This window comes from Rhinopithecus roxellana, chromosome 16 (assembly GCF_007565055.1).
Source record: "Rhinopithecus roxellana isolate Shanxi Qingling chromosome 16, ASM756505v1, whole genome shotgun sequence".
In the NCBI taxonomy this organism is placed as follows: Eukaryota; Metazoa; Chordata; class Mammalia; order Primates; family Cercopithecidae; genus Rhinopithecus; species Rhinopithecus roxellana.
In genome coordinates, this window is record NC_044564.1 from 9021461 (window position 1) to 9044981 (window position 23521).

The window sequence follows — 23521 nt, forward strand, 5'->3', positions numbered from 1 at the left end:
ATAAAACTATTTTCTAATTTCCCTTGTGATTTCTTCTTTGACTTTGGGTTATGTAGCAGTGTACTATTTAATTTTCCAATATTTGGATATTTTTTAGATATAGTCCCACTATTGACTTCCACTTTAATTTCAATATGGTCAGAAAACAACCTTTGTGTGACTGTATTACTAATTTATTTGTTAGAGACAGGATCTTGTTCTGTCCCCCAGTGCCGAGACCAGCTTGGTCAGGGAGACCCTAACCCAGCGGCGCTAGAGGAATTAAAGACACACACACAGAAATACAGAGGTGTGAAGTGGGAAATCAGGGGTCTCACAGCCTTCAGAGCTGAGAGCCTGGAACAGAGATTTATGCACATATTTGTTGACAGCAAGCCACTGATAGCATTGTTTCTATAGACTGTAGATTAACTAAAAGTATTCCTTACGGGAAACAAAGGGATGGGCCAAAATAAAGGGATGGGTTTGGCTAGTTATCTGCAGCAGGAACATGTCCTTAAGGCACAGATTGCTCATACTATTGTTTGTGGTTTAAGAACGCCTTTAAGCGCTTTTCCACCCTGGTTGGGCCAGGTGTTCCTTGCCCTCATTCCGGTAAACCCACTACCTTCCAGCATGGGCGTCATGGCCATCACGAACATGTCACAGTGCTGCAGAGATTTTCTTTATGACCAGTTTTGGGGCCAGTTTATGGCCATATTTTGGGGGCCGTGTTCCCAACACCCTAGGCTGATGGCACTGGTTCAATCCCAGCTCATTGCAGCCTCCAACTCCTGGGCTCAGGTGATCCTCCTGCCTCAGCCTCCCCAGTAGTTGGAACTACAGGTGTGCACGCCACGGCTCCAACTCTTTTTTTTTTTTTTTTTTTTTTTTTTTTTTTTTTTTTTTTTTGAGATGGAGTCTCTCTCTGTCGCCCAGGCTGCAGTGCAGTGGTGCAATCTTGGCCCACTGCAACCTCCGCCTCCTGGATTCAAGCAATTCTCCTGCCTCAGCCCCCGAGTAATTGGGATTACAGGTGCCCAACACCTAAAAAATAAAAAAATATTGAACTTATAGCTCAATTTGTGGAAAACTAGTACCTTAACAATATTGCATCTTCTTTTTTTTTGAGACAAGAGTCTCGCTCTGTCACCCAGGCTGGAGTTCAATGGTGGAATCTCTGCTCACTGCAACTTCTGTCTCCCAGGTTCAAGCAATTCTCCTGCCTCAGCCTCCCGAGTAGCTAGGATTAAAATTACAGGTGCCTGCCACCATGCCCGGCTAATTTTTGTATTTTTAGTGGAGACAGGGTTTCACTATATTAGCCAAGGCTGGTCTCTTGGCCAAGCTGGTCTCAACTCCTGAGCTCATGATCCACCTGCCTCGGTCTCCCAAAGCGTTGGGATTTCAGGCATGAGCCACCGCACCCGGCCAGAATATTGCATCTTCTAATCTGTGAACATAGGATCTCTCCCCATTTTTTTAGGTTGTCTTTGCTTTCTCTCAGCAATGTTTTGTAGATTTTAATGTATAAGTCTTGCATTTATTTTGTTAATTTTACTCCAAAATATTTTATTCTTCTATGCAATTGTGAATGAAGCTGTCTTCTTAATTTTATTTTCAGACCATGTATTGTTAATAAGCATAAATAAAATTGACAGTGAATGAAGGTCTTCCGGTTCTCCCTGTGATCTTTATGAACTTGTTCATTTCATAGTTAGTTCTGTTAGCTTGTTGTTGCTGCTCTTGATTCCTTAGCGTTCCCGTTCCCGAATAGATTTTTTTGTTGTTGTTGTTTTTTAGACAGGCTCTCACCTTGTCCCCCAAGCAGAAGTGCAGTGGTGCAATCTTGGCTCATTGCAACCTCCACCTCCCAGGTTTCAGCGATTCTCCTGCCTTAGCCTCCTGAGTAGCTGGGATTACAGGCGCCCACAATCACGCCCGGCTAATTTTTGTATTTTTAGTAGAGACAGGGGTTCTCCATGTTGGCCAGGCTGGTCTTGAACTCTTGACCTCTGGTGATCTGCCTGCCTCGGCCTCCCAAAGTGTGGGGATTACAGGCGTGAGCCACTGTGTCCGTCCTTTTTTTTTTTTTTTTTTGAGACAGGGTCTTGCTCTGTCACCCAGGCTGGAGTGCAGTGGCATGATCTCAGCTAACTGCAGTCCCAATCCCCCAGGCTCAGGTGAACCTCCCACATCAGCCTCCTAAGTATCTGGGACTACAGGCACAAACCACTATGCCCGGCTGATTTGTGTGTGTGTGTGTATATATATATATATATGTATATACATTTTTTTTTTTTTTTTTTTTTGAGACGGAGTCTCGCTGTGTCTCCCAGACTGGAGTGCAGTGGTGCGATCTCGGCTCACTGCAAGCTCCACCCCCCGGGTTCACACCATTCTCCTGCCTCAGCCTCCCGAGTAGCTAGGACTACAGGTGCCTGCCACCACGCCTGGCTAATTTTTTGTATTTTTAGTAGAGACGGGGTTTCACTGTGTTAGCTAGGATGGTCTCGATCTCCTGACCTTGTGATCCACCCACCTCGGCCTCCCAAAGTGCTGGGATTACGGGCGTGAGCCACCACGCCCGGCCGTATATATATATTTTTAGAGATGGGATCTCACTGTGTTGTCCAGGCTGGTCTCAAAGGTCTCAAACTCCTGAGCTGAAGGGATCCTCCTGCCTTGGCCTCCCAAAGTGCTGGGATTACAGGTGTGAGCCACTGTGCCTGGCCACCTTTTATTTCTCTTCTTGCCTGAGAGGACTGCATAGAAACCCAGCACAATATAAATGATGAGAGCAGACATCTCACACTGCCTCCAGTGCTACTGGAAAAGCATTTAAAAGTTCCCATTTTTCCTGACCAGGCGTGGTGGCTCATGCCTGTAATCTTAGCACGTTGGGAGGCAGAGGCGGGTGGATCACCTGAGGTCAGGAGTTCAAGACCATCCTGGTCAACATGGTGAAACCCTGTCTCTACTAAAAATACAAAAAAAAAAAAAAAAAAAGAAAAAAGAAAAAAAATTAGCTGGGCTTGGTGGCAGGTACCTGTAATCCCGGGTACTTGGGAGGCTGAGGCAGGAGAATCACTTGAACCCCGGAGACGGAGGTTGCAGTGAGCTGAGATTACACCATTGCACCCCAGCATGGGCAACAAGAATGAAATTCCATCTCAAAAAAAAAAGTTCCCATTTTCATTTTCCCTAGTTTGTTAAAAATATTTATTGTAAACAGGTATTGGATTTTGTCAAATGCTTTTTCTGCATCTCTTGAGATGGTAATGTAATTTTTGTGCTTTAGTCTAGTAACTTAGTACATAACATTAATTCATTTTTGAATATTAAAACCCTGTATTCCTGGCCAGGCACAGTGGCTCATGCCTGTAATCCCAACATGTTGGGAGGTCGAGGCAGGCGGGTCATGAGGTCAGGAGTTCGAGACCAGCCTGGCCAACATGGTGAAACTCTGTCTCTACAAAAAATATGAAAATTAGCTGGGCATGGTGGCCGGCGCCTGTAATCCCAGCTACTCGAGAGGCTGAGGCAGGAGAATCGCTGCATCCAGGAGGCAGACGTTGCAGTGAGCCAAGATGGCACCACTGCACTACAGCCTCGGCGACAGAGAAGACTCTGTCTCGAAAAAAATTAGTGAATAAATAAATAAAAACTTTCTATTTCATCGATTTTCTGTTGTTTCTCCGCCTTCATTTCACTGACTTACTGACTTCCTTTTTTTTTTTTTTTTTTTTTTTTTTGAGATAGTCTCACTCTGTCGCCCGGACTGTAGTGCAATGGTGCATTCTTGGCTCACGGTAACCTCTGCCTCCCAGGCTCAAGCAATTCTCTTGCCTAGTCTTCTGAGTAGTTGGGATTATTTTGTCTGTGTGTGGTGGGGCGGGGGCAGGGTCTCACTCTGTTGCCAAGATTGGAGTGTAGTGGTACAATCTTAGCTCACTACAGTCTCCACCTGCCAGGCTCAAGGGATCCACCTTTTAAGCCTACCAAGTAGCTGGGACTAGAGGCATCAACACATCTAATTATTTTTTTTTTCTTTTTTTTTGAGACGGAGTCCCGCTCTGTCGCCCAGGATGGAGTGCAGTGGCACGATCTTGGCTCACTGAAACCTCCGTCTTCCAGGTTCAAGCGATTCTCCTGCGTCAACCTCCCAAGTAGCTGGGATTACAGGTGCCCGCCACCACACCGCACTCATTTTTGTATTTTTAGTAGAGATGGAGTTTCCCTATATTGGCCAGGCTGGTCTTGAACCCCTGATCTCAAGTGATCCACCTGCCTCGACCTCCCAAAGGGCCGGGATTATAGACATGAGACGTCGTTGCCGAGGGAGCCCTCCAGACACCGAGAAATGCCACAGCCAGGACCGTGGGACGCAGCAGAATCGCCCAAGGGGCAGGGGCAGCCTGGCCAGAAGAGATTGGGGGAAGGGCCCGGCGTGAGGTGCGGAAGGGGAGAACCCAGGTAGGGAGAGCCTCGGACGGCCACGGACGCCGCTTTGCCATTTTGGGCGTTTTGAGGAAGGACAATGCGCGCAGGAAGCGCAGTCATCTCAAGCTGCTGACCTCCAAGGCTACTGGGTTCCAGGGCTGGAGTCGGGTCTGAAATCCCCGACTCGCCTATGGCGTGGGCCCCCTCGCTCGGCCCGGTCCAGGCGCAGCGCTCGGGTCCCGGGGACGGTGAGATGCGGCGCGGCCAGCTTAGCTCGGATTAGCGGCCACCCCAGCGCAGGTGCCGCCCAGCCACGCTCCACCCGGCCGGTTCCGCGACCCTGGGAGGGTCCGGTCCTTCCCTCGTCCCCGCGACGCCGCGCCCGGGTGAGGCCCTGGGCTTCCTGCAGGTGACCACGCGGCCAGGGTGGCCCCTAGCCCAGGACGGCTACCAAGGGCGGCCCAGCCCCATCCCCGTGCTGCTGGTCCCGGAACCGAATAGCCGGGAGCGGGGGCTCCCTGAAAACATGGCGGCGGCGCCCGGGCGCCTCCCCGGGTCCCGGGTGTCAGCGTCTTCTCCCGAGGGCGTGGGCAATGCCGGTGCCGTCCGACGACAAAAGGCGAGAAGAACGCAGCGCCTGGCCGGGCGCGGTGGCTCAAGCCTGTAATCCCAGCACTTTGGGAGGCCGAGGCGGGCGGATCACGAGGTCAGGAGATCGAGACCACCCTGGCTAACACGGTGAAACCCCGTCTCTACTAAAAAGTACAAAAAACTAGCCGGGCGATGTGGCGGGCGCCTGTAGTCCCAGCTACTCGGGAGGCTGAGGCAGGAGAATGGCGTGAACCCGGGAGGCGGAGCTTGCAGTGAGCTGAGATCCGGCCACTGCACTCCAGCCTGGGCGACAGAGCGAGACTCCGTCTCAAAAAAAAAAAAAAAAAGAACCCAGCTCCAGACCCGTGGGGTGAACAGTGCTGGGGCCCCACCTACCGGCCACGCCCCAAGCGGAACCAAGGGCCGTCCTGTTGCCATGGCGACAGCCGCGGGGATGGACGCAGGCGCCGCAGGCCGTGGGCGCTCGGCGCAGGCGCAGTAGGTTGCGGGGTTCAGGCGCATTGCGTGAGCGTGCGCGCGCACCCGGACGGCTCTGTGCGCCGCAATGGCTGCCCGGAGTCTCGGAGAAGCGGAGCTGTAGGTCTTTTTCAGGACCGGGTCTCCTGATGCCTCTGGTGGTTCCCCGAGGCCTTCTTCCACGCATTCGCCGCCGCTGCCTCATCAGAACTTCATTTCGGTGACGCAGAGCTTTGGGGAGAGCTACGGCAACAGCGAGAGCTGCCGGCGGCGCTTGTGCTGCAGGGTGAGCGCCGCGCCGGACTGACCGAGGCCAGGGGCCGGTGTACCCGCCGCCCTCCCAGCCTGCGGCTCCCAGCGAGGCCTGGACGGGCGGACTCGACTCCCCCGACGCTGCCCTCTCCACCCCTCCCCCGCAAAAAGGGGCAAATGTACTAATGTGCTTTCCGGGCCGGGGCATCCGTGGTCGGTAGGTCTGCACCAGTCTCAGCGGCCCGAATTCTGCGGGGCGGTGGTGGCGGGAAGAGGGATTGGAGCCCCAGCAGGTTGTCTGGGCTTTGTGTGCTTTTCTGCAAGGTCCTGGCCCAGGTCCCGGTCCCTCTTGGAGCGGAAACCTCTGGACCTGGTGCTCCTAAGAAAGCAAGCGGCCCCGACGCGTTACTGTGGCCTGGTGTGACCCTCGTAGCCAGCCCATGTTCTGTGAGGCATGAAGCGCCACGCAGACACCACGATAAAGTGAGATGAACCAAGACCTTTTCTTGATTCTAATCAAGGAACGCACAGCTCACCCTGTTACGTGCAGCGAACATAAGCTGAGAATTACCCTCTTGCCTTCCCACAGCGTCTAATCTTTTATTTTTATGTTTTTGAGGCAAGGTCTCCCTCTGTTGCCTAGGCTGGAGTGCAGTGGCGATCACGGCCCACTGCGGCCTTGACCTCCTGGGCTCCAGCGTGCGTCTAATCTAGAACCAAATCCTCCTTCCTTAGATCATCCCCCAAATCACCCAACTACAGGTGAAATCCTGTAATAGTTCCCTCGGAACACCCTGTTGCTGACACCTCAATATCTCAGCCTGGTGTGTTTGTACATACTGCATAGAGTAAAAGACCCAAGTTGTTTAACTACAGTTGTGTTTGCAGTGGTCTTTGGCTGAAGTGCGTTATAGACTCTCAGTCGGGGAGTCACTGAGATCAGCTGAGACCCTCAACTCAGAGCATGCCTGTCTGAGTCCCTTTTGTGTCTGTCTCTGGGGGCGCGAACTATCCTTGGCTGGGAAGAAACAGGCATATTCTTTGTTTCATTCTCCTTGAACGCCTACCGTGGCCAGATCCCGTTTTAGTTCTCGGTGTGCAGAGATGAATAAAACAGATTTTTTTTTCCGAGACCGAGTCTCTCTCTGCTGCCCAGGCTGGAGTGCAGTGGCCGGATCTCAGCTCACTGCAAGCTCCGCCTCCAGGTTCCCGCCATTCTCCTGCCTCAGCCTCCCGAGTAGCTGGGACTACAGGCGCCCGCCACCACTCCCGGCTAGTTTTTTGTAATTTTTGGTAGAGACGGGGTTTTACCGTGTTAGCCAGGATGGTCTCGATCTCCTGACCTCGTGATCCGCCCGCCTCGGCCTCCCAAAGTGCTGGGATTACAGGCGTGAGCCACCGCGCCCGGCATAAAACAGGTTTGTAGGAGAGGCTGGTGAGAAGCCAGCCACAGACGGGCAGAGGCAGGTGGCACATGTGTACGTCCTGTGTGGAAAAGAGCAGGGCCCTGGGGAAGAACAGTGGCTAGTCCTGAGGGCTAAGGGGGGGCCGTGGCACTGAAGGCAAGATCTGAGGGCTGAGAAGCTGCTGGCAGGGCAGGATGGGGAGAGGCTCACTTGAGCCTGAGCGAAACTGCTTGCGGCAAGGAGGACCTTGGCGTATTTGGGACAGTGAAATTCCCAGGGCTGGGAGACGGAGTGAGGGTTGGCTCACTCCAGCCGTGGTCCTGCAGGTCCTGGAGGTAAGGAAGGAGACCACCATTTCTCCTGCTGCCTTCCTCTCCCCACCTTGCCTGGTTTGTAAGACAGAAAAGGGAGAAAGCAAAAAGTTGGAAAGAAACAAGATAAATAGCCAGACGACCTTGGCACCACCACCTGTCCCTGGTGGTTAAAATAATAATAACATCAGCTCCTGACCTGAACTACTTGTGTTATCTATAAATTCCAGACATTGTATGAGGAAGCATTGTAAAACTTTCTGTTCTGTTAGCTGATGCATAGTCCCTAGTCAGATTTCCCGTGCTTGCTCAATCTATCACGACCCTGACCCTTTCACGTGGACCCCTTAGAGTCGTAAGCCCTTAAAAGGGCCAGGAATTTCTTTTTCAGGGAGCTCGGTACTTAAGACGCAAGTCTGCCGAAGCTCCTGGCCAAATAAAGCCACTTCCTCCTTTGACCCAGTGTCAGGGGTTTTGTCTGCGGCTTGTCCTGCTACAGAGGCAGCATGGAGTGCCAAAATAGTGAGATCCCATCTCTACAAAAAATAAAATAAATTAGGACCTGTAGTCCTAGATACTCAGGCAGCTGAGGGAGGAGGATTGTGGGAGTCGAGGAGTTTGAGGCAGTCATGAACTATGCACTACTGCACTCCAGGCTGGGCAACAGAACAAGATCTCATTTCAAAATAAGACAAAAAATTATTACATGATATAAGGACACTACATAGTAATAAAAGGGTCAATTCATGAACAAATTATAGCAATTATAAAGATGTATGTAGCAAGAACAGCTCCCCAAAATATATGAAGCAAACATGGGCAGAATTGAAGACAGAAATAAGTTCTACAGTAATAGTTGTAGATGTCACTCAACCCATTTTAATAATGGAAAACTTACCTAGGTGGCAGATCAACAAGGAAATAGAGGGCTTGGACAGTGCTAAAATCTTAACTAGACAGGACAGACACAGAACACTCCACCCAACAACAGAGAATACACATTTTTTTAAGCACATGGAACATCCTCCAGGACAGACCATGTGTTAGGCCACATATTAAATATAAATTAAAATATATTAAAAGAAAATTTAATACATTTTCTTTTTTTTTCTTTCTTTATTTTTTGAGACGGAGTCTTGCTCTGTCGCCCAGGCTGGAGTGCAGTGGCCGGATCTCAGCTCACTGCAAGCTCCGCCTCCCGGGTTCACGCCATTCTCCCGCCTCAGCCTCCCGAGTAGCTGGGACTATAGGCGCCCGCCACCTCGCCCAGCTAGTTTTTTTATTTTTTTTATTTTATTTATTTATTTATTTTTGAGACGGAGTCTCGTTCTGTCGCCCAGGTGGGAGTGCAGTGGCCGGATCTCAGCTCACTGCAAGCTCCGCCTCCCGGGTTTATGCCATTCTCCTGCCTCAGCCTCCCGAGTAGCTGGGACTACAGGCGCCCGCCACCTTGCCCGGCTAGTTTTTTGTATTTTTTAGTAGAGACGGGGTTTCACCGTGTTAGCCAGGATGGTCTCGATCTCCTGACCTCGTGATCCGCCCGTCTCGGCCTCCCAAAGTGCTGGGATTACAGGCTTGAGCCACCGTACCTGGCCCTTTTTTTTTTTTTTTTTTGCTTGCTTTGTTGCCCTGGCTAGAGTGCAGTGGCGCAATCTCAGCTCACTGCAACCTCTGCCTCCTGGGTTCAAGCTATTATCCTTCCTCAGCCTCCCAAATAGCTAGGATTACAGGCGCCTGCCACCATACCCCGCTAATTTTTGTATTTTTAGTAGAGTTAGGGTTTCACTGTGTTGGCCAGGCTGGTCTCGAACTCCTGACCTCATGATCCGCCCGCCTCGGCTTCCCAAAGTGCTGGGATTACAAGGTGAGCCACCGCACCTGGCCTAATTTTTGTATTTTTAGTAGAGAAGGGTTTCGCTATGCTGGTTAGACTGGTCTTGACCTCAGGTGATCTGCCCGCCTCAGCCTCCCAAAGTGCTGGGATTGCATGCATGAGCTACCATGCCTAGCCTCAAAGGTTGAAATAATACAATATGTATATACATACACACACTGGTGTGTGTGTGTGTGTGTGTGTGTGTGTCTGCCTCTCAGGCTGGAGTGCAGTGGCATGATCCATAGCTCACTGTAGCCTTGAACTCCTGGGCTCAAGTGATCCTCCCATCTCAGCCTCCCAAGTAGCTAGGACTACAAGTGCACACCACCACACCTGGCTAATTTTAATTTGTAGAGAGGGGATCTCACTATGTTGCCCAGGTGGCTCCTGAACTCCTGTTCTCAAATGAGCCTCCCACCTGGGGCTCCCAAAGCACTGGGATTGTAGGCGTGAGTTAGTGTGCCCATCCATCAAAGTATGTTTTTCAGCCACAATGGAATGACATTAGAAATGAGTAACGGGAGGCCAGGTGTGGTGACTCATGCCTGTAAACCCCAGCACTTTGGGAGGCTGAGGCGGGCGGATCACCTGAGGTCATGAGTTCGAGACCAGCCTGGCCAACATAGTGAAACCTCATTTCTACTAAAAATACAAAAATTAGCCAGGCATGGTGATGCGTGCCTATAATCCCAGCTACTCGGGAGGCTGAGGCAGGAGAATCGCCTGAGTCCGGGAGGCAGATGTTGCAGTGAGCTGAGATTGCACCACTGCACTCCAGCCTGGGCAACGGAGCAGGAGTCCATCTCAAAAAAAAAAAAAAGAAAAGAAACGAGTAACAGGGCCGGGCGCGGTGGCTCAAGCCTGTAATCCCAGCACTTTGGGAGGCCGAGACGGGCGGATCACGAGGTCAGGAGATCGAAACCATCCTGGCTAACACGGTGAAACCCCGTCTCTACTAAAAAAATACAAAAACTAGCCGGGCGAGGTGGCGGGCGCCTGTAGTCCCAGCTACTCGGGAGGCTGAGGCAGGAGAATGGCGTGAACCCGGGAGGCGGAGCTTGCAGTGAGCTGAGATCCGGCCACTGTACTCCAGCCTGGGTGACAGCAAGACTCCGTCTCAAAAAAAAAAAAAAAAAAAAAAAAAAAAAAAAAAAAAAAAGAAATGAGTAACAGGAAAAGCTGGAAAATTTGCAAATATGTGGCAATTAAACAACATAGTGTTAACCAATGGGTCAAAGAAGAACTTACAAGGGGAGGTAGAAAATACTTAGAGATGAATGAAAACAGGAGCAGAAACTACCAGAATGTATGGGATGGAGCAAGGTTGTGCTCAGATAGAAATTAATAGCTGTAAACACCGATTCTTTTGTAGTTCATCAGTGTGATAATTTGGTTTCACACTCATGTGAGATGTGCTTTCCTCAAACCTTCTTACAAAGTCAGCACATTACCCATCCGACACCAAAAAACACAGTAGGGTCCTCCAGTTCCACTTGCCTTTTCTCTTGTCCTGACAGAAACATAGGGTTCCTTGACTGCTCTGTGACCTAGCCAGCTGCTTGTGTGTTTTTTATTTTTATTTATTTTATTTTTATTTTTATTGAGACGGAGTCTCGCTCTGTCGCCCAGACTGGAGTGCAGTGGCGTGATCTCAGCTCACTGCAAGATCTGCCTCCCGGGTTCACACCATTCTCCTGACTCAGCCTCCCGAGTAGCTGGGACCACAGGCGCCTGCCACCACGCCCGGCTAATTTTTTGTATTTTCAGTAGAGATGGGGTTTCACCGTGTTAGCCAGGATGGTCTCAATCTCCTGACCTCATGATCCGCCCCCCTTGGCCTCCCAAAGTGCTGGGATTACAGGCACGAGCCACCACGCCCAGCCTTTTTTTTTTTTTTTTGAGACGGAGTCTCACTCTGTTGCCCAGGCTGGAGTGCAGTGGCGTGATCTCGGCTCACTGCAAGCTCCGCCTCCTGGGTTCACACCATTCTCCTGCCTCAGCCTCCCGAGTAGCTGGGACTACAGGCGCCCACCACCACACCCGGCTAATTTTTTTGTCTTTTTTAGTAGAGACGAGTTTCACCATGTTAGCCAGGATGGTCTTGATCTCCTGACCTCGTGATCCACCCGCCTCGGCCTCCCAAAGTGCTGGGACTACGGGCGTGAGCCACCGTGCCCGGCCAATTTTTGTATTTTTAGTACAGTCAGGGTTTCACTATGTTGCCCAGGCTGGTCTTGAACTCCTGACTGTGTGATCCGCCTGCCTCGGCCTCCCACAGTGTGGGGATGACAGGCGTGAGCCACCGCACCGGCCCCAGCTGCATGTTTTTTCCACATGCTTTTAATCCCAATTACTTGGGAGGCTGGGCAGGAGAATCACTTGAATCCAGGAAGCTGAGGTTGCAGTGAGCCGAGATTGAGCCACCGCACTCCAGCCTGAACGACAGAGCTAGATTCTGTCTCAAAAAAAAAAAAAAAAAAGAAGAAGAAGAAGATGCCTGCTTCACCATTGCTATTAAATATTGTACTGAAAGTCCTGCCCAAGGGCAATTACATGAGAAAAAGAAATAAGAAGCATTCAAATGGAAAGGATGAAGTAGAACTATCTCTATTCACAGATAACATGATCCTACATGTAGAAAATCCCAAAGAATACACAAGAAAGCTGCTAGAGTTAGTAAAGAAATTAAGTAAAGTTGCAGGACATAGTATCAACAAAATCACTTGCGTTTCTGTGTACCTGCAACGAACAGTCCAAAAAGGAAATGAAGAAAACGATTCTATTTACAACAACATCTAAAAGAGTAAAATGCCAAGGAATAAATTTAACCAGGGAGGTGAAATACCTGTACACTGAAAACTACAAAACATTGCTGAAAGAAATTAAAGAAAACCTAAATAAGTGCAAAGGACCCCTCGTTCATGAGTAGAAAGACAACATTCTTAAGATGTTAATACTTCCCTAAGCGATCCAAAAGAATCTTGAAAAAGAACAAAGTTGGGCTGGACACGGTGGCTCACCTCTGTAATCCCAGCACTTTGGGAGGCCACTGTGGGCGGATCATGAGGTCAGGAGTTGGAGACTATAGGGTCCAGCCCTACTGGGCCTGTGGGTTTTTCTCTTCATGTGCGGAGACGAGAGATCATAGAAATAAAAACACAGGGCCGGGCGCCGTGGCTCACGCCTGTAATCCCAGCACTTTGGGAGGCCGAGGCGGGCGGATCACGAGGTCAGGAGATCGCGACCATCCTGACTAACACGGTGAAACCCCGTCTCTACTAAAAAATACAAAAAATTAGCTGGGCGTGGTGGCGGCGCCTGTAGGCCCAGCTACTCGGGAGGCTGAGGCAGGAGAATGGCGTGAACCCGGGAGGCGGTGCTTGCAGTGAGCGGAGATCACGCCACTGCACTTCAGCCTGGGCCACAGAGCGAGACTCCGTCTCAAAATAAATAAATAAATAAATAAATAAATAAATAAATAAATAATAAAGACACAGGACACAGAGATGGAAGAAAAGACAGCTGGGCCCAGGGGACCACTACCACCAAGGCATGGAGACCAATAGTGGCCCCAAATGCCTGGCTGCGCTCATATTTATTGGATACAAGGCAAGGGGGCAGGGTAAGGAGTGTGAGCCATCTCCAGTGATAGGTAAGGTCACGAGAGTCACGTGTCCACCAGATAGGAGGCCCTTCCCTATTTGGTAGCCGATGCGGAGAGAGAGTACAGCTTATGTCATTATTTCCTATATGCATTTCTTGGAGAGATCAGCGGCTTTAATACTTTCACTAATTCTGCCACCGCTGTCTAGAAGGCAGAGCCAGGTGTACAGGGTGGAACATGCAAGCGGACCAGGAGCGTGACCGCGGAAGCACAGCATCGCGGGGAGATGTTTAGGCCTCCGGATGGCTGTGCATGGGCTTGACTGAGGTCAGGCCTTCCACAAGAGGTGGTGGAGCAGAGTCTTTAACTCCTCCGGGGAAAGGGAGATTCCCTTTCCCGGTCTGCTACGTAATGGGTGCCTTCTCAGGCGCTGGCGCTACCGCTGGACCAAAGTACGGTAAGTCAAGGTCGCCTTCCCAGGCACTGGCATTACTGCTAGACCAAGGAGCCCTCTAGTGGCCCTGTCTGGGCGTGGCACAGGCTCACACTTGCCTTCTGGTCACTTCTCATCGTGCCCTTCAGCTCCTATCTCTCTATGGCCTGGTTTTTCCTAGGTTATAATTGTAGAACAGAGATTATTATAATATTGGAATAAAGAGTAATGCTACAAGCTGATGATTAGTAATATCATATATCATCATATCTATAATCTCTAGTATAATTTTTTTTTGAGACGGAGTCTCGCTCTTGTCGCCCAGGCTGGAGTGCAGTGGCGCGATCTCGGCTCACTGCAAGCTCCGCCTCCCAGGTTCACACCATTCTCCTGCCTCAGCCTCCCGAGTAGCTGGGACTACAGGCGCCCGCCACCACGCCCAGCTAATTTTTTGTATTTTTAGTAGACATGGGGGGGGTTTCACCGTGTTAGCCAGGATGGTCTCGATCTCCTGACCTCATGATCCACCCACCTCGGCCTCCCAAAGTGCTGGGATTACAGGCGTAAGCCATCGCGCCCGGCCTTTTTTTTTTTTTTTTTTTTTTGAGACAGAGTCTCGCTATGTCGCTCAGGCTGGAGTGCAATGGCACCGTCTCGGGTCACTGCAACCTCTGCTTCTCAGGTTCAAGCAATTCTCCTGCCTCAGCCTCCTGAGTACTTGAGATTACAGGCACCTGCCACCATGCCCAGCTAATTTGTGTATCTTTAGTAGAGACAAGGTTTTACCATGTTGGCCAGGATGGTCTCGATCTCTTGACCTTGTGATCTGCCCACGTTGGCCTCCCAAAGTGCTGGGATTACAGGCATGAGCCCCTGTGCCCGGCTGAAATCCAGACGATTTTTTTTTTTTTTTTTTGAGATGGCGTCTCGCTCTGTTGCCCAGGCTGGAGTGCGGTGGTGTGATCTCGGCTCACTGCAAGCTTCGCCTCCTGGGTTCATGCAATTCTGCCTCAGCCTCTGTAGTAGCTGGGACTACAGGCGCCTGCCACTACGCCAGGCTTTTTTTTTTTTTTTTTTTTTTTTTGGGACAGAGTCTCACTCTGTCGCCCAGGCTGGAGTACAGTGGCCGGATCTCAGCTCACTGCAAGCTCCGCCTCCCGGGTTTACGCCATTCTCCTGCCTCAGCTTCCCGAGTAGCTGGGACTACAGGTGCCCGCCACCTTGCCCGGCTAGTTTTTTGTATTTTTTAGTAGAGACGGGGTTTCACCGCGTTAGCCAGGATGGGCTCGATCTCCTGACCTCGTGATCCGCCCATCTCGGCCTCCCAAAGTGCTGGGATTAAAGGCTTGAGCCACTGCGCCCGGCCTTTTTTTTTGTATTTTTAGTAGAGACAGGGTTTCACCGTGTTGGCCAGGATGGTCTCAGTCTCCTGACCTCATGATCCGCCCACTTCGGCCTCCCAGTGCTGGGATTACAGGTGTGAGCCGCTGTGCCCTGCTGATCCAGATGATTTTTAAAAATCATAAAACTCAACAAAAAACCCAATTCAAAAATGAGCGAAGGATTTGATAGGCATTTTTCCAAAGAAGACATACAAATGGCCAATCAACACAGGAAAAATGTTCAACATCACTAATCATTAGGGAGACGCAAATCAAAACCACAGGCCGGGTGCAGCGGCTCACGCCTGTAATCCCAGCACTTTGGGAGGCCGAGCAGGTGGATCACTAGTTCAGGAGATCGAGACCATCCCTGGCTAACATGGTGAAACCCGTCTCTACTAAAAATACAAAAATCAGCCAGGCATGTGACTGTGCACCTGTAATCCCAGCCACTTGGGAGGCTGAGGCAGGAGAATTGCTTGAACCTGGGAGGTAGAGCTTGCAGTGAGCTGAGATCGCGCCATTGCACTCCAGCCTGGGCGACAGAGACTGTCTCAAAAAACAAACAAAAGCAGATATTTGCACACCCATGTTCATTGCATCAGTATTCACAATGGCTAAAACAGGCCGGGCGCGGTGGCTCACGCCTGTAATCCCAGCACTTTGGGAGGTCAAGGTGGGCGGATCACCTGAGGTCAGGAGTTCAAGACCAGCTTGGCCAACATGATGAAAACCCGTCTCTACTAAAAGTACAAAATTTAGCCGGGCGTGGCGGTGGGCTCCTGTAATCCCAGCTACTCCGGAAGCTGAGACAGGAGAATCACCTGAACCCGGGAGGCGGAGGTTGCAGTGAGCTGAGGTCCTGTCACTGCACTCCAGCCTGGGCAACAGAGGACAAAATACTGTAGGATTCCACTGATATGACGTACCTGGAGTCAGCAGAGTCACAGAGACAAATGGTAGAATGGTGGGTGCCAGGGACTGGGGTCCATTGTTTAATGGCTATGGTTGCTATTGTGGGTGATGAGGTAGTCTGGAAAATAGTGATGACGGTGCACAGTATTGTGAATGCATGAATGTACCTAATGCCACCAAACTTAGCACATGAAAGTGGTTAAGTGGTAAACTTTATATTATGTATAATTCAGCACACAGACCAGCATGGCTCTAAGTGCAGATGCAGTAAGTCACAGCCACACACACCGGAGCCACCTGCCAGTGGCCTGCTGGCAGCCTTTCAGTCAGGGGCAGCACAGACGTGATGTCTGGCCGGGCATGGCCCCCAGTCTGCGAGCCGTAGAGGGTGGGACTGGGTGTCCCAGCAGGAATCGGGGTGTGGAGGAGCTGCCTAGATGGTCTAGAAGAGCAGATGGACCTTGAGGGGAAGGTTTGGGCTCAGCAGCCTCACCCTTGCTTGCCTGGCTCCCAGGATTCCCTGCCCAGGGACCTCTCACCCCCTCAGCTGGTGGCTCTGCAGCCAACCTCCCCATCTGTCCCGCCCCAGGGATGGGCAGAGAGAGACTGGGGGTGTCTGCAGAGGCATGGCTGGCCTAGGCCCACTTGCCTGTTGGGTGACCTACTGTATCCTGCACAGGCTGACGAGGGCCCTGGTGATAACGGACCTTGGGGGCCTCCTGCAGAAGCTGTACCCCTTAACATGTCAGGTTGCTGTGCCATTGAAGGGGTGGCCAGCACCTCTACACCTGTGGGTATTTCTCGTCAGGTGGGACGAGAGACTGAGAAAAGAAATAAGACACAGAGACAAAGTATAGAGGAACAACAGTGGGCCCAGGAGACGGGCACTCAGCATACAGAGGACCTGCACCAGCACTGGTCTCTGAGTTCCCTCAGGATTTGTTAACTACTATTTTCACTATCTCAGCAAGAGGAATGCGGCAGGAGAACAAGGTGATAGTGGGGAGAAGTTCAGCAAGAAAGCATGTGAGCAAAGGAATCTGTGTCACAAATAAGTTCAAAGGAAGGTACTTTGCCTGGATGTGCACGTAGGCCAGATTTATGCTTCTCTCCACCCAAACATCTCAGTGTAGCAACAAGTAACAGAGCAGTATTGCCGCCAGCATATCTCGCCTCCAGCCACAGGGCAGTTTTCTTCTGTCTCAGAATAGAATGAATGTACGATCGGGTTTTACACCGAGACATTCTGTTCCCAGGGGCATGCAGGAGATGGAGGCCTTCCGCTTATCTCAGCCAGGGAGGCCTTCCTCTTGTACTCATCCGCCTCATCACAGACCCTTTACTGGTGTCCGGCTGGGGGATGGTCAGGTCTTCCCTTCCCATGAGGCCATATCTCAGGCTGTCTCAGTAGGGGGAGACCTGGACAATACCCAGGTTTTCTTGGGCAGAGGTCCCTGCGGCTTTCTGCAGTGCATTGTGTCCCTGATTAATCGAGAATGGAGAATGGCAATGACTTTTACCAAGCATACTGCCTGCAAACACATTTTTAACAAAGCACATCCTGCACAGCCCTAAATCCCCTAAACCTTGAGACAATACAGCACATGTTTCTGTAAGCACAGGGATGGGGCTAAGGTTACAGATTAACAGCACAGGCCTCGATCCCTCAAACCTCGATTCCATACAGCACATGTTTCTATGAGCACAGGGATGTGGGCAGGGGGCTGTGGCCACCCTCACCCCCGGCAGAGCCATGCTGGCTAGCCCCATGCCCACTCTTCCTGGCTTGGGAGGCCCTGGCTGCTGCCCAGAAGGGGCATCAAGGCCTGGGCCATGGACAAGTGGGGAAGTGGCTTTCTTGGAAACCCTGCCCCTGGAACCCTCCCTGAGGCTCTGGCCCCTCTGTGGGCCCAGCCACGCCTGCGGCATCTCCAGGCCCTGGTGTGCTTGGGGAGCTGGCTGGCTGCTCTCGGCCTAGCTGGCGTCTCCAGAGCTGCAATCCTGGGTGAGGGTTGCTGGTGGAGCTCTGACCACTTAAGGTGCCCGAGGGAGCCAGAGGAGCAGAGGTGTGGGGTGGGGGACGCCATGGGGCACCTCCACATCCAAGGAGGGCTGCTGCTTCTCCTCACCCCGTCCTGTGGGGGTCCCGGCAGACAGCCCCAGGAACTGTGCAGGGATGGGACAGGGCCCAGATGTGAGACCGTGGTGGGGATGGTGTGTGGCCCTGGATGACCTCGTGTTGCAGTGTGACATGATGGTCACTGCCACCATGCTGAGGGCCCCAGCTACCAGTCACCCACCATGGGAGTGCCTCTGCGTGAGGCGGAGGGGCCATGGCACGAGGGGCTGTGGAAGTGGCCGGTCTTCCCCACTCAGCCACACACAGGATGGGCATGGCAGGGTCATGCTGGCCAAGGGCAGTCTTGGGAGAGGGACAGAGTAACTCTCTTTCTGTCTGTAGCTGAGTCCCTGCTGCTTCTGCACCTGTTCTGGGCCTGGCTAGTGGCCCATGTACCTCCCCAGCAGGACTCCACGTGGCTGGTCTGGCACTCACCACTATGGCCCCCTCACCCATGCCCTGGACTGGATGCTGGGGAAAGGTGACTTCTTCCATCCTCTGGGTGTTCCCCAGGGAGGTGGCCCCAGCTCCCAGCAGAGGCCTCTGGTCCCCCCTTGTCCCTGCAGGGCTGTGTGGACAAACTGGGTGCCAGTCGGAAGGGCAGGTGGCGATCCCAGCTCTTGGGAGCTACACGGCCACATCCCGGCCCTGCCCAGACCCTCCAGGGGCACCCCACACTCCTGCCCCCTGCGAGGCCCCGCCACCCACCTGCCCGGCCACTGTTGTCGCTTGGACAAACGCTGGGTGGCTTTCTTCGGGCGCCAGCACTCTGTTTAGGACCCTTTCCCTCCCGCCCTTAGGGGCAGCAGAACGGTCCCCGCTTTCCTGGCCCTGCCTTGGAGTGGGACACCTGCCAGGAGCAAGTGCTGGGGAGGCTTGGCCGGCACAACAGGGACTCGCCCTAGCGCAACTCCGGATGGGGCCGCGGTTGGAGGATGAGCCAGTGGGGCGGGAGGCCCTGGAGATGGCCCAGGTACCTGGACCCCCAAGGGCCCTCGGCTTCCCCGCGCCGCGCCCGGGAGGGACCCCTGGGCAGCGGCCCTGAGGCGCGGGGTGTTGGGGCGCACAGTCCCCGGCGCGGCGCTGAAGCAGCGACTCACAGGCGCCTCACGGCGACGGTCTCCATGGGGACAGCGGGCGCCGGGAACACGTGGGGCCTGGAGGGAGGAGCGCGCCCCGGCGGCCCCGTGACCCCGCCCACGTGACGGGCGCCCGCGGAAGGCGACATGGGCTCCGCTCCTTGGGCCCCGGTCCTCCTGCTGGCGCTCGGGCTGCGCGGCCTCCAGGCAGGGGGTGAGTGTGGCAGCGCCCCCAGCCCATTCCCCGTCCCCATCCCCGGCCCCGGCCCCGCCTCTGAGGTCCGCGCCCCTCCACAGCCCGCAGCGCCCCGGACCCCGGCTTCCAGGAGCGCTTCTTCCAGCAGCGTCTGGACCACTTCAACTTCGAGCGCTTCGGCAACCAGACCTTCCCCCAGCGCTTCCTGGTGTCAGGTGAGACCCCGGCCCCGGCCGCCCCCCAGCACCCCCGCCTCATCCGTCCCCGCCGCCCCCCGGCACCCCCGCCTCACCCGCCCTCCCCACAGACAGGTTCTGGATCCGGGGCGTGGGGCCCATCTTCTTCTACACCGGGAACGAGGGCGACGTGTGGGCCTTCGCCAACAACTCGGGCTTCATCGCGGAGCTGGCGGCTGAGCAGGGGGCTCTACTGGTCTTCGCGGAGCACGTGGGTGCCGGGCGGGGTCGCGGGTGGGGGTCGCGGACACGTGGGTGCCGGGCGGGGTCGCGGACACGTGGGTGCAGGGCGGGGTCGCGGGGCCGGACTCCATGGCAGGTTCCCCCTAGCGCTACTATGGGAAGTCGCTGCCATTCGGTGAGCGGTCCACGCAGCGCGGGCACACGGAGCTGCTGACGGTGGAGCAGGCCCTGGCCGACTTCGCAGAGCTGCTCCGCGCGCTACGGCGCGACCTCGGGGCCCAGGACGCCCCCGCCATCGCCTTCGGTGGAAGGTGGGCGCCACCCCCGGTCTCCGCACCCCCTCCCTCCCCTGCCCCGACCCAGCGACCCCAGCCCTTCTCCCCACTGTTTGCAGAGGTGGCTGCGCGCTGGCCCCGTCTCTCCCCTCTGACTCCCACCGCTGCCTTTTCCTAAGGCCTTAGGCAGGGGTTTCAGGCTTAGTGTTGCTTCTTCCAGGAAGCCCTCCCAGCCTGTCCTCCCAGCCACCTGCTCAGCTGGGATGTGCTGGCCACACTAGCGGCCTTTCCCAGTGAGGGTTGCACCCGCACCAGGCCCAGGGTCAGAATTTGTGGGTCTCAGAAGTGTCGTCCTCCTTGTGGCACCTGTGGGCCCCTGAGAAGGGAAAGAGATTGAAATGGGGTGTTGGGGGCAGCAGCCCTAACCTTGTGTCCCTCGCTCAGTTATGGGGGGATGCTCAGCGCCTACCTGAGGATGAAGTACCCCCACCTGGTGGCAGGGGCACTGGCAGCCAGCGCGCCCATTCTAGCTGTGGCAGGCCTCGGCGACTCCAACCAGTTCTTCCGGGACGTCACGGCGGTGAGTGACGCTTGGGGTCCTCCAGGCCCCCTAAGGGACAGCGGCTGCAGTGAGCACGATCTCTTTCCCCCAGGACTTTGAGGGCCAGAGTCCCAAATGCACCCAGGGTGTGCGGGAAGCGTTCCGACAGATCAAGGACTTGTTCCTGCAGGGAGGTGAGGCCCCCCCACCGCCCCCGACTGCCTGACCCGCCCCAGCGCCTGCTGTGTCCAAGGCTTGAGTCTCTGCCCCTTCCATGCAGCCTACGACACGGTCCGCTGGGAGTTTGGCACCTGCCAGCCGCTGTCAGACGAGAAGGACCTGACCCAGCTCTTCATGTTCGCCCGGAATGCCTTCACCGTGCTGGCCATGATGGACTACCCCTACCCCACCGACTTCCTGGGTCCCCTCCCCGCCAACCCTGTCAAGGTGAGGTGCCTCCTCCCGGAGCACAGGGAGAGGCCGGCTGGAGCGTCCCGAGGCTGGTGGCCAGCGGCCTGACCCTCATCCTGGGAGCCAGGGGGGCGGAGCTGGTGGAGGGGACCCTGCTGAGTCGCTGCTGCCCCTGCACCCCAGGTGGGCTGTGACCGGCTGCTGAGTGAGGCCCAGAGGATCACGGGGCTGCGAGCGCTGGTAGGTGCCCTTCCCCTGGCCCCAGATGGGCAAGTGTGGAGACCCCAGGCTTGGCTTGGGTCCTGAGGCCGGGTGGGGTGAGGATCTGTAGCCCGGCCAGGGGCTCTGCCTCCTGCCCCAGGGCTGTGGTGGGGTGGACAGCACGACCTTCCCAGAAGCCCTGAAGGAGGCAGTGGCCATCCTTGGGGACTCTCCCAGCACTGGCTGTAGCCAGGTCCAGCTTGGTAGGTGCTGATCAAGGGCACCCTGGAGTCCCCAGGCACAGAGGGCAACAGAGGGCAGCAGGCCCCACCCTGCCCAGTGGGGAGTGGGAGGGCCCTCAACAGTCAGGCCCAGGGCTGGCAGCACAGACCCCACTGACCTCCAAGCAAGTAGCCTTGGAGGTCAGTGGGCAGCCTTGGAGGGCCTTTCTCACTGGGACACAGATCCCAGAGCCCCAGACCCCCTGCAGGATCCTTCCGAGAGGGTACAAGTTGGTGGCTGGAGCCCGCGGTGTGTCTGTGTGTGGCTGCTGGGCCCCAGCGCCTCTCCTCCCCAGGGCTGGTCTACAACGCCTCGGGCTCCGAGCACTGCTACGACATCTACCGGCTCTACCGCAGCTGTGCTGACCCCACCGGCTGCGGCACCGGCCCCAATGCCAGGGCCTGGGACTACCAGGTGTGGGGTTGTGGGTGGCCTGGAACCACTTGGGGCACGGGCAGGTGTGGGCTGGCCTGACTCAGGCTGGGGCACCTGCAGGCCTGCACCGAGATCAACCTGACCTTCGCCAGCAACAATGTGACCGATATGTTCCCCGACCTGCCCTTCACGGATGAGCGCCGCCAGCAGTACTGCCTGGACACCTGGGGCGTGTGGCCCCGGCCCGACTGGCTGCTGACCAGCTTCTGGGGGGGCGGTAAGGCTGGGGCAGGGGCGGGGCAGCGTCCTGCTCTCTGCCCTGAGTTCTGTACCCACTGCCCACGGCTCATAGCCCCCACGAGGGGCCCACATCACGACTTTCTCTGCCCCTTGCAGATCTCAGAGCCGCCAGCAACATCATCTTCTCCAACGGGAACCTGGACCCCTGGGCAGGGGGCGGGGTGAGTCCTGGCCTGGGCCCTGTGACCCTGTTAGGTTGTTTGGGTTTTTTTGAGACAGGGTCTTGCTCTGTCGCCCAGGCTGGAGTGCAGTGGCGAGATCAGGGCTCACCGCAGCCTCAACCTCTGAGGCTCAAGCCTCCCAGTAACTGAGGCTACAGGCGCTCACCACCATGCCCAGCTAATTTAAAAAAACGTTTTTTTGTAGAGACACAGTCTCACCGTATTGCCCAGGCTGTTCTGGAACTCTTGGGCTCAAGCCATCTCCCCGCTCAGCCTCCCGGAGTGCTGGGATCACAGGCCCCTCGCCCGGCCCCTACCCCACTCCTGTCTTACCCGGATTTGCCCCATCTCGTCACTTCCTGCCTCCGTCTCTGGCTGGTTCTCTCTCTGGTTGCTTGACTGACACTGACTCTCGGCCTCGCCCTCTCACGTCTCCTCTCCAATGGGCCCACGGAGGCTGGGCAGTGGCCTTATCCCGATCTCCTGACCTCGTGATTCGCCCGTCTCAGCCTCCCAAAGTGCTGGGATTACAGGCTTGAGCCACCGCGCCCGGTCTTATCCCTTCACCTGATGGAATTCTTTCCGCTGACCACAGATTCGGAGGAACCTGAGTGCATCAGTCATTGCCATCACCATCCAGGGGGGCGCGCACCACCTCGACCTCAGGTGTGGAGGGAGGTGGCCCGGCGGTGGTTGCGGGTTGGGCGGGACAGGCCCACCGAGGGCTGGGGCTGATGGGCCCCATCCGTGCCCCCTCCCCAGAGCCTCCCACCCCGAAGATCCTGTTTCTGTGGTTGAGGCACGAAAGCTGGAGGCCACCATCATCGGCGAGTGGGTAAAGGCAGCCAGGCGTGAGCAGCAGCCAGCTCTGCGTGGGGCGTCCGGACTCAGCCTCTGAGCACAGGACTGGAAGGGTCTCAAGGCTCCTCATGGAGTGAATGGAGGGAGGAGGAGGCTGCCCTAGCCCTGCCCTGTGTTTGCACCTTCTGGGTCCCCGAAGCTCAGCCCACTGTGGCCGGCCCAGCGTGTGGGCTTCACTCAAGAAGCAGCTGGAGGCACAGGGAAGGAGCTGAATAAATGCCTGGAAGACTGGCCATGTATGTCCCCTTCCTCTCTGTGAGGCCCACATGCAGGCTGGGGGAGTGGGACCCTCAGAGACAGGGCAGGGGACGCAGTGCACCCCGCACAGGCCAGGGTGGGCACTGCCCCCCAAGGAAGCCCCACTCTGCTGAGCTGCAGCAGACGGAGGCGGCAGCCACACCTCCAAGGTGACTCCTTCCCTGACATCCTCTGTACACAGCGACCCCTCCAGGGGAGGCCACTGGAGAGTGCTTTTGGCCCCCAAGGGGCAGGCAGTTGCTGTCCCCTCCCCTCTGGGGCCACGCCCCCAGCACATTAGTCTCAGAGGTCCAGGTGAGATGCAGAAGGTGCAGCTTTTCCGGCTGTTCAGGCCCCATCCGCTGCCCTAGTCCTGCCCGTTCAGCCGGCCATGG

The 23521-nt window shown here is 55.0% G+C and overlaps 1 protein-coding gene and 1 non-coding gene across 3 annotated transcripts; both read left to right on the forward strand.

Annotated features, from left to right (window-relative positions):
• The first annotated feature begins 10695 nt into the window (after nt 1-10695).
• On the forward strand, nt 10696-10796 carry LOC115894106. The gene has a single exon (XR_004054151.1). It is a non-coding gene; the product is annotated as a small nucleolar RNA U13 (small nucleolar RNA).
• Nucleotides 10797-18957: 8161 nt separating this feature from the next.
• DPP7 (dipeptidyl peptidase 7) lies at nt 18958-23122 on the forward strand. Of its 2 annotated transcripts, XM_030920312.1 has the most exons (13): nt 18958-19081; nt 19165-19278; nt 19371-19510; nt 19630-19793; nt 20202-20337; nt 20411-20492; nt 20579-20745; nt 20893-20953; nt 21488-21606; nt 21688-21844; nt 21964-22028; nt 22624-22694; nt 22791-23122. In XM_030920312.1, the coding sequence occupies exons 1-13, from the start codon at nt 19015-19017 to the stop codon at nt 22924-22926; spliced, it is 1479 nt and encodes a 492-aa protein (XP_030776172.1). In that variant the 5' UTR covers nt 18958-19014; the 3' UTR covers nt 22927-23122. The 2 variants fall into 2 exon arrangements, with proteins under 2 accessions (XP_030776172.1, XP_030776173.1); XM_030920313.1 differs by lacking the exon at nt 18958-19081 and having other exon boundaries at nt 19375-19510; nt 22791-22974.
• Nucleotides 23123-23521: the final 399 nt, after the last annotated feature.

What these genes read in the sequence shown, in the direction of transcription:
- DPP7 (XM_030920312.1), top strand. Translation starts at nt 19,015, where the DNA reads ATGGGCTCCGCTCCTTGGGCCCCGGTCCTCCTGCTGGCGCTCGGGCTG. An exon ending in TCCCCGCCAACCCTGTCAAG is followed by an intron (nt 20,746 to 20,892) that starts GTGAGGTGCCTC and finishes CCTGCACCCCAG; the next exon opens with GTGGGCTGTGACCGGCTGCT. An exon ending in GCGCACCACCTCGACCTCAG is followed by an intron (nt 22,695 to 22,790) that starts GTGTGGAGGGAG and finishes CCCCCTCCCCAG; the next exon opens with AGCCTCCCACCCCGAAGATC.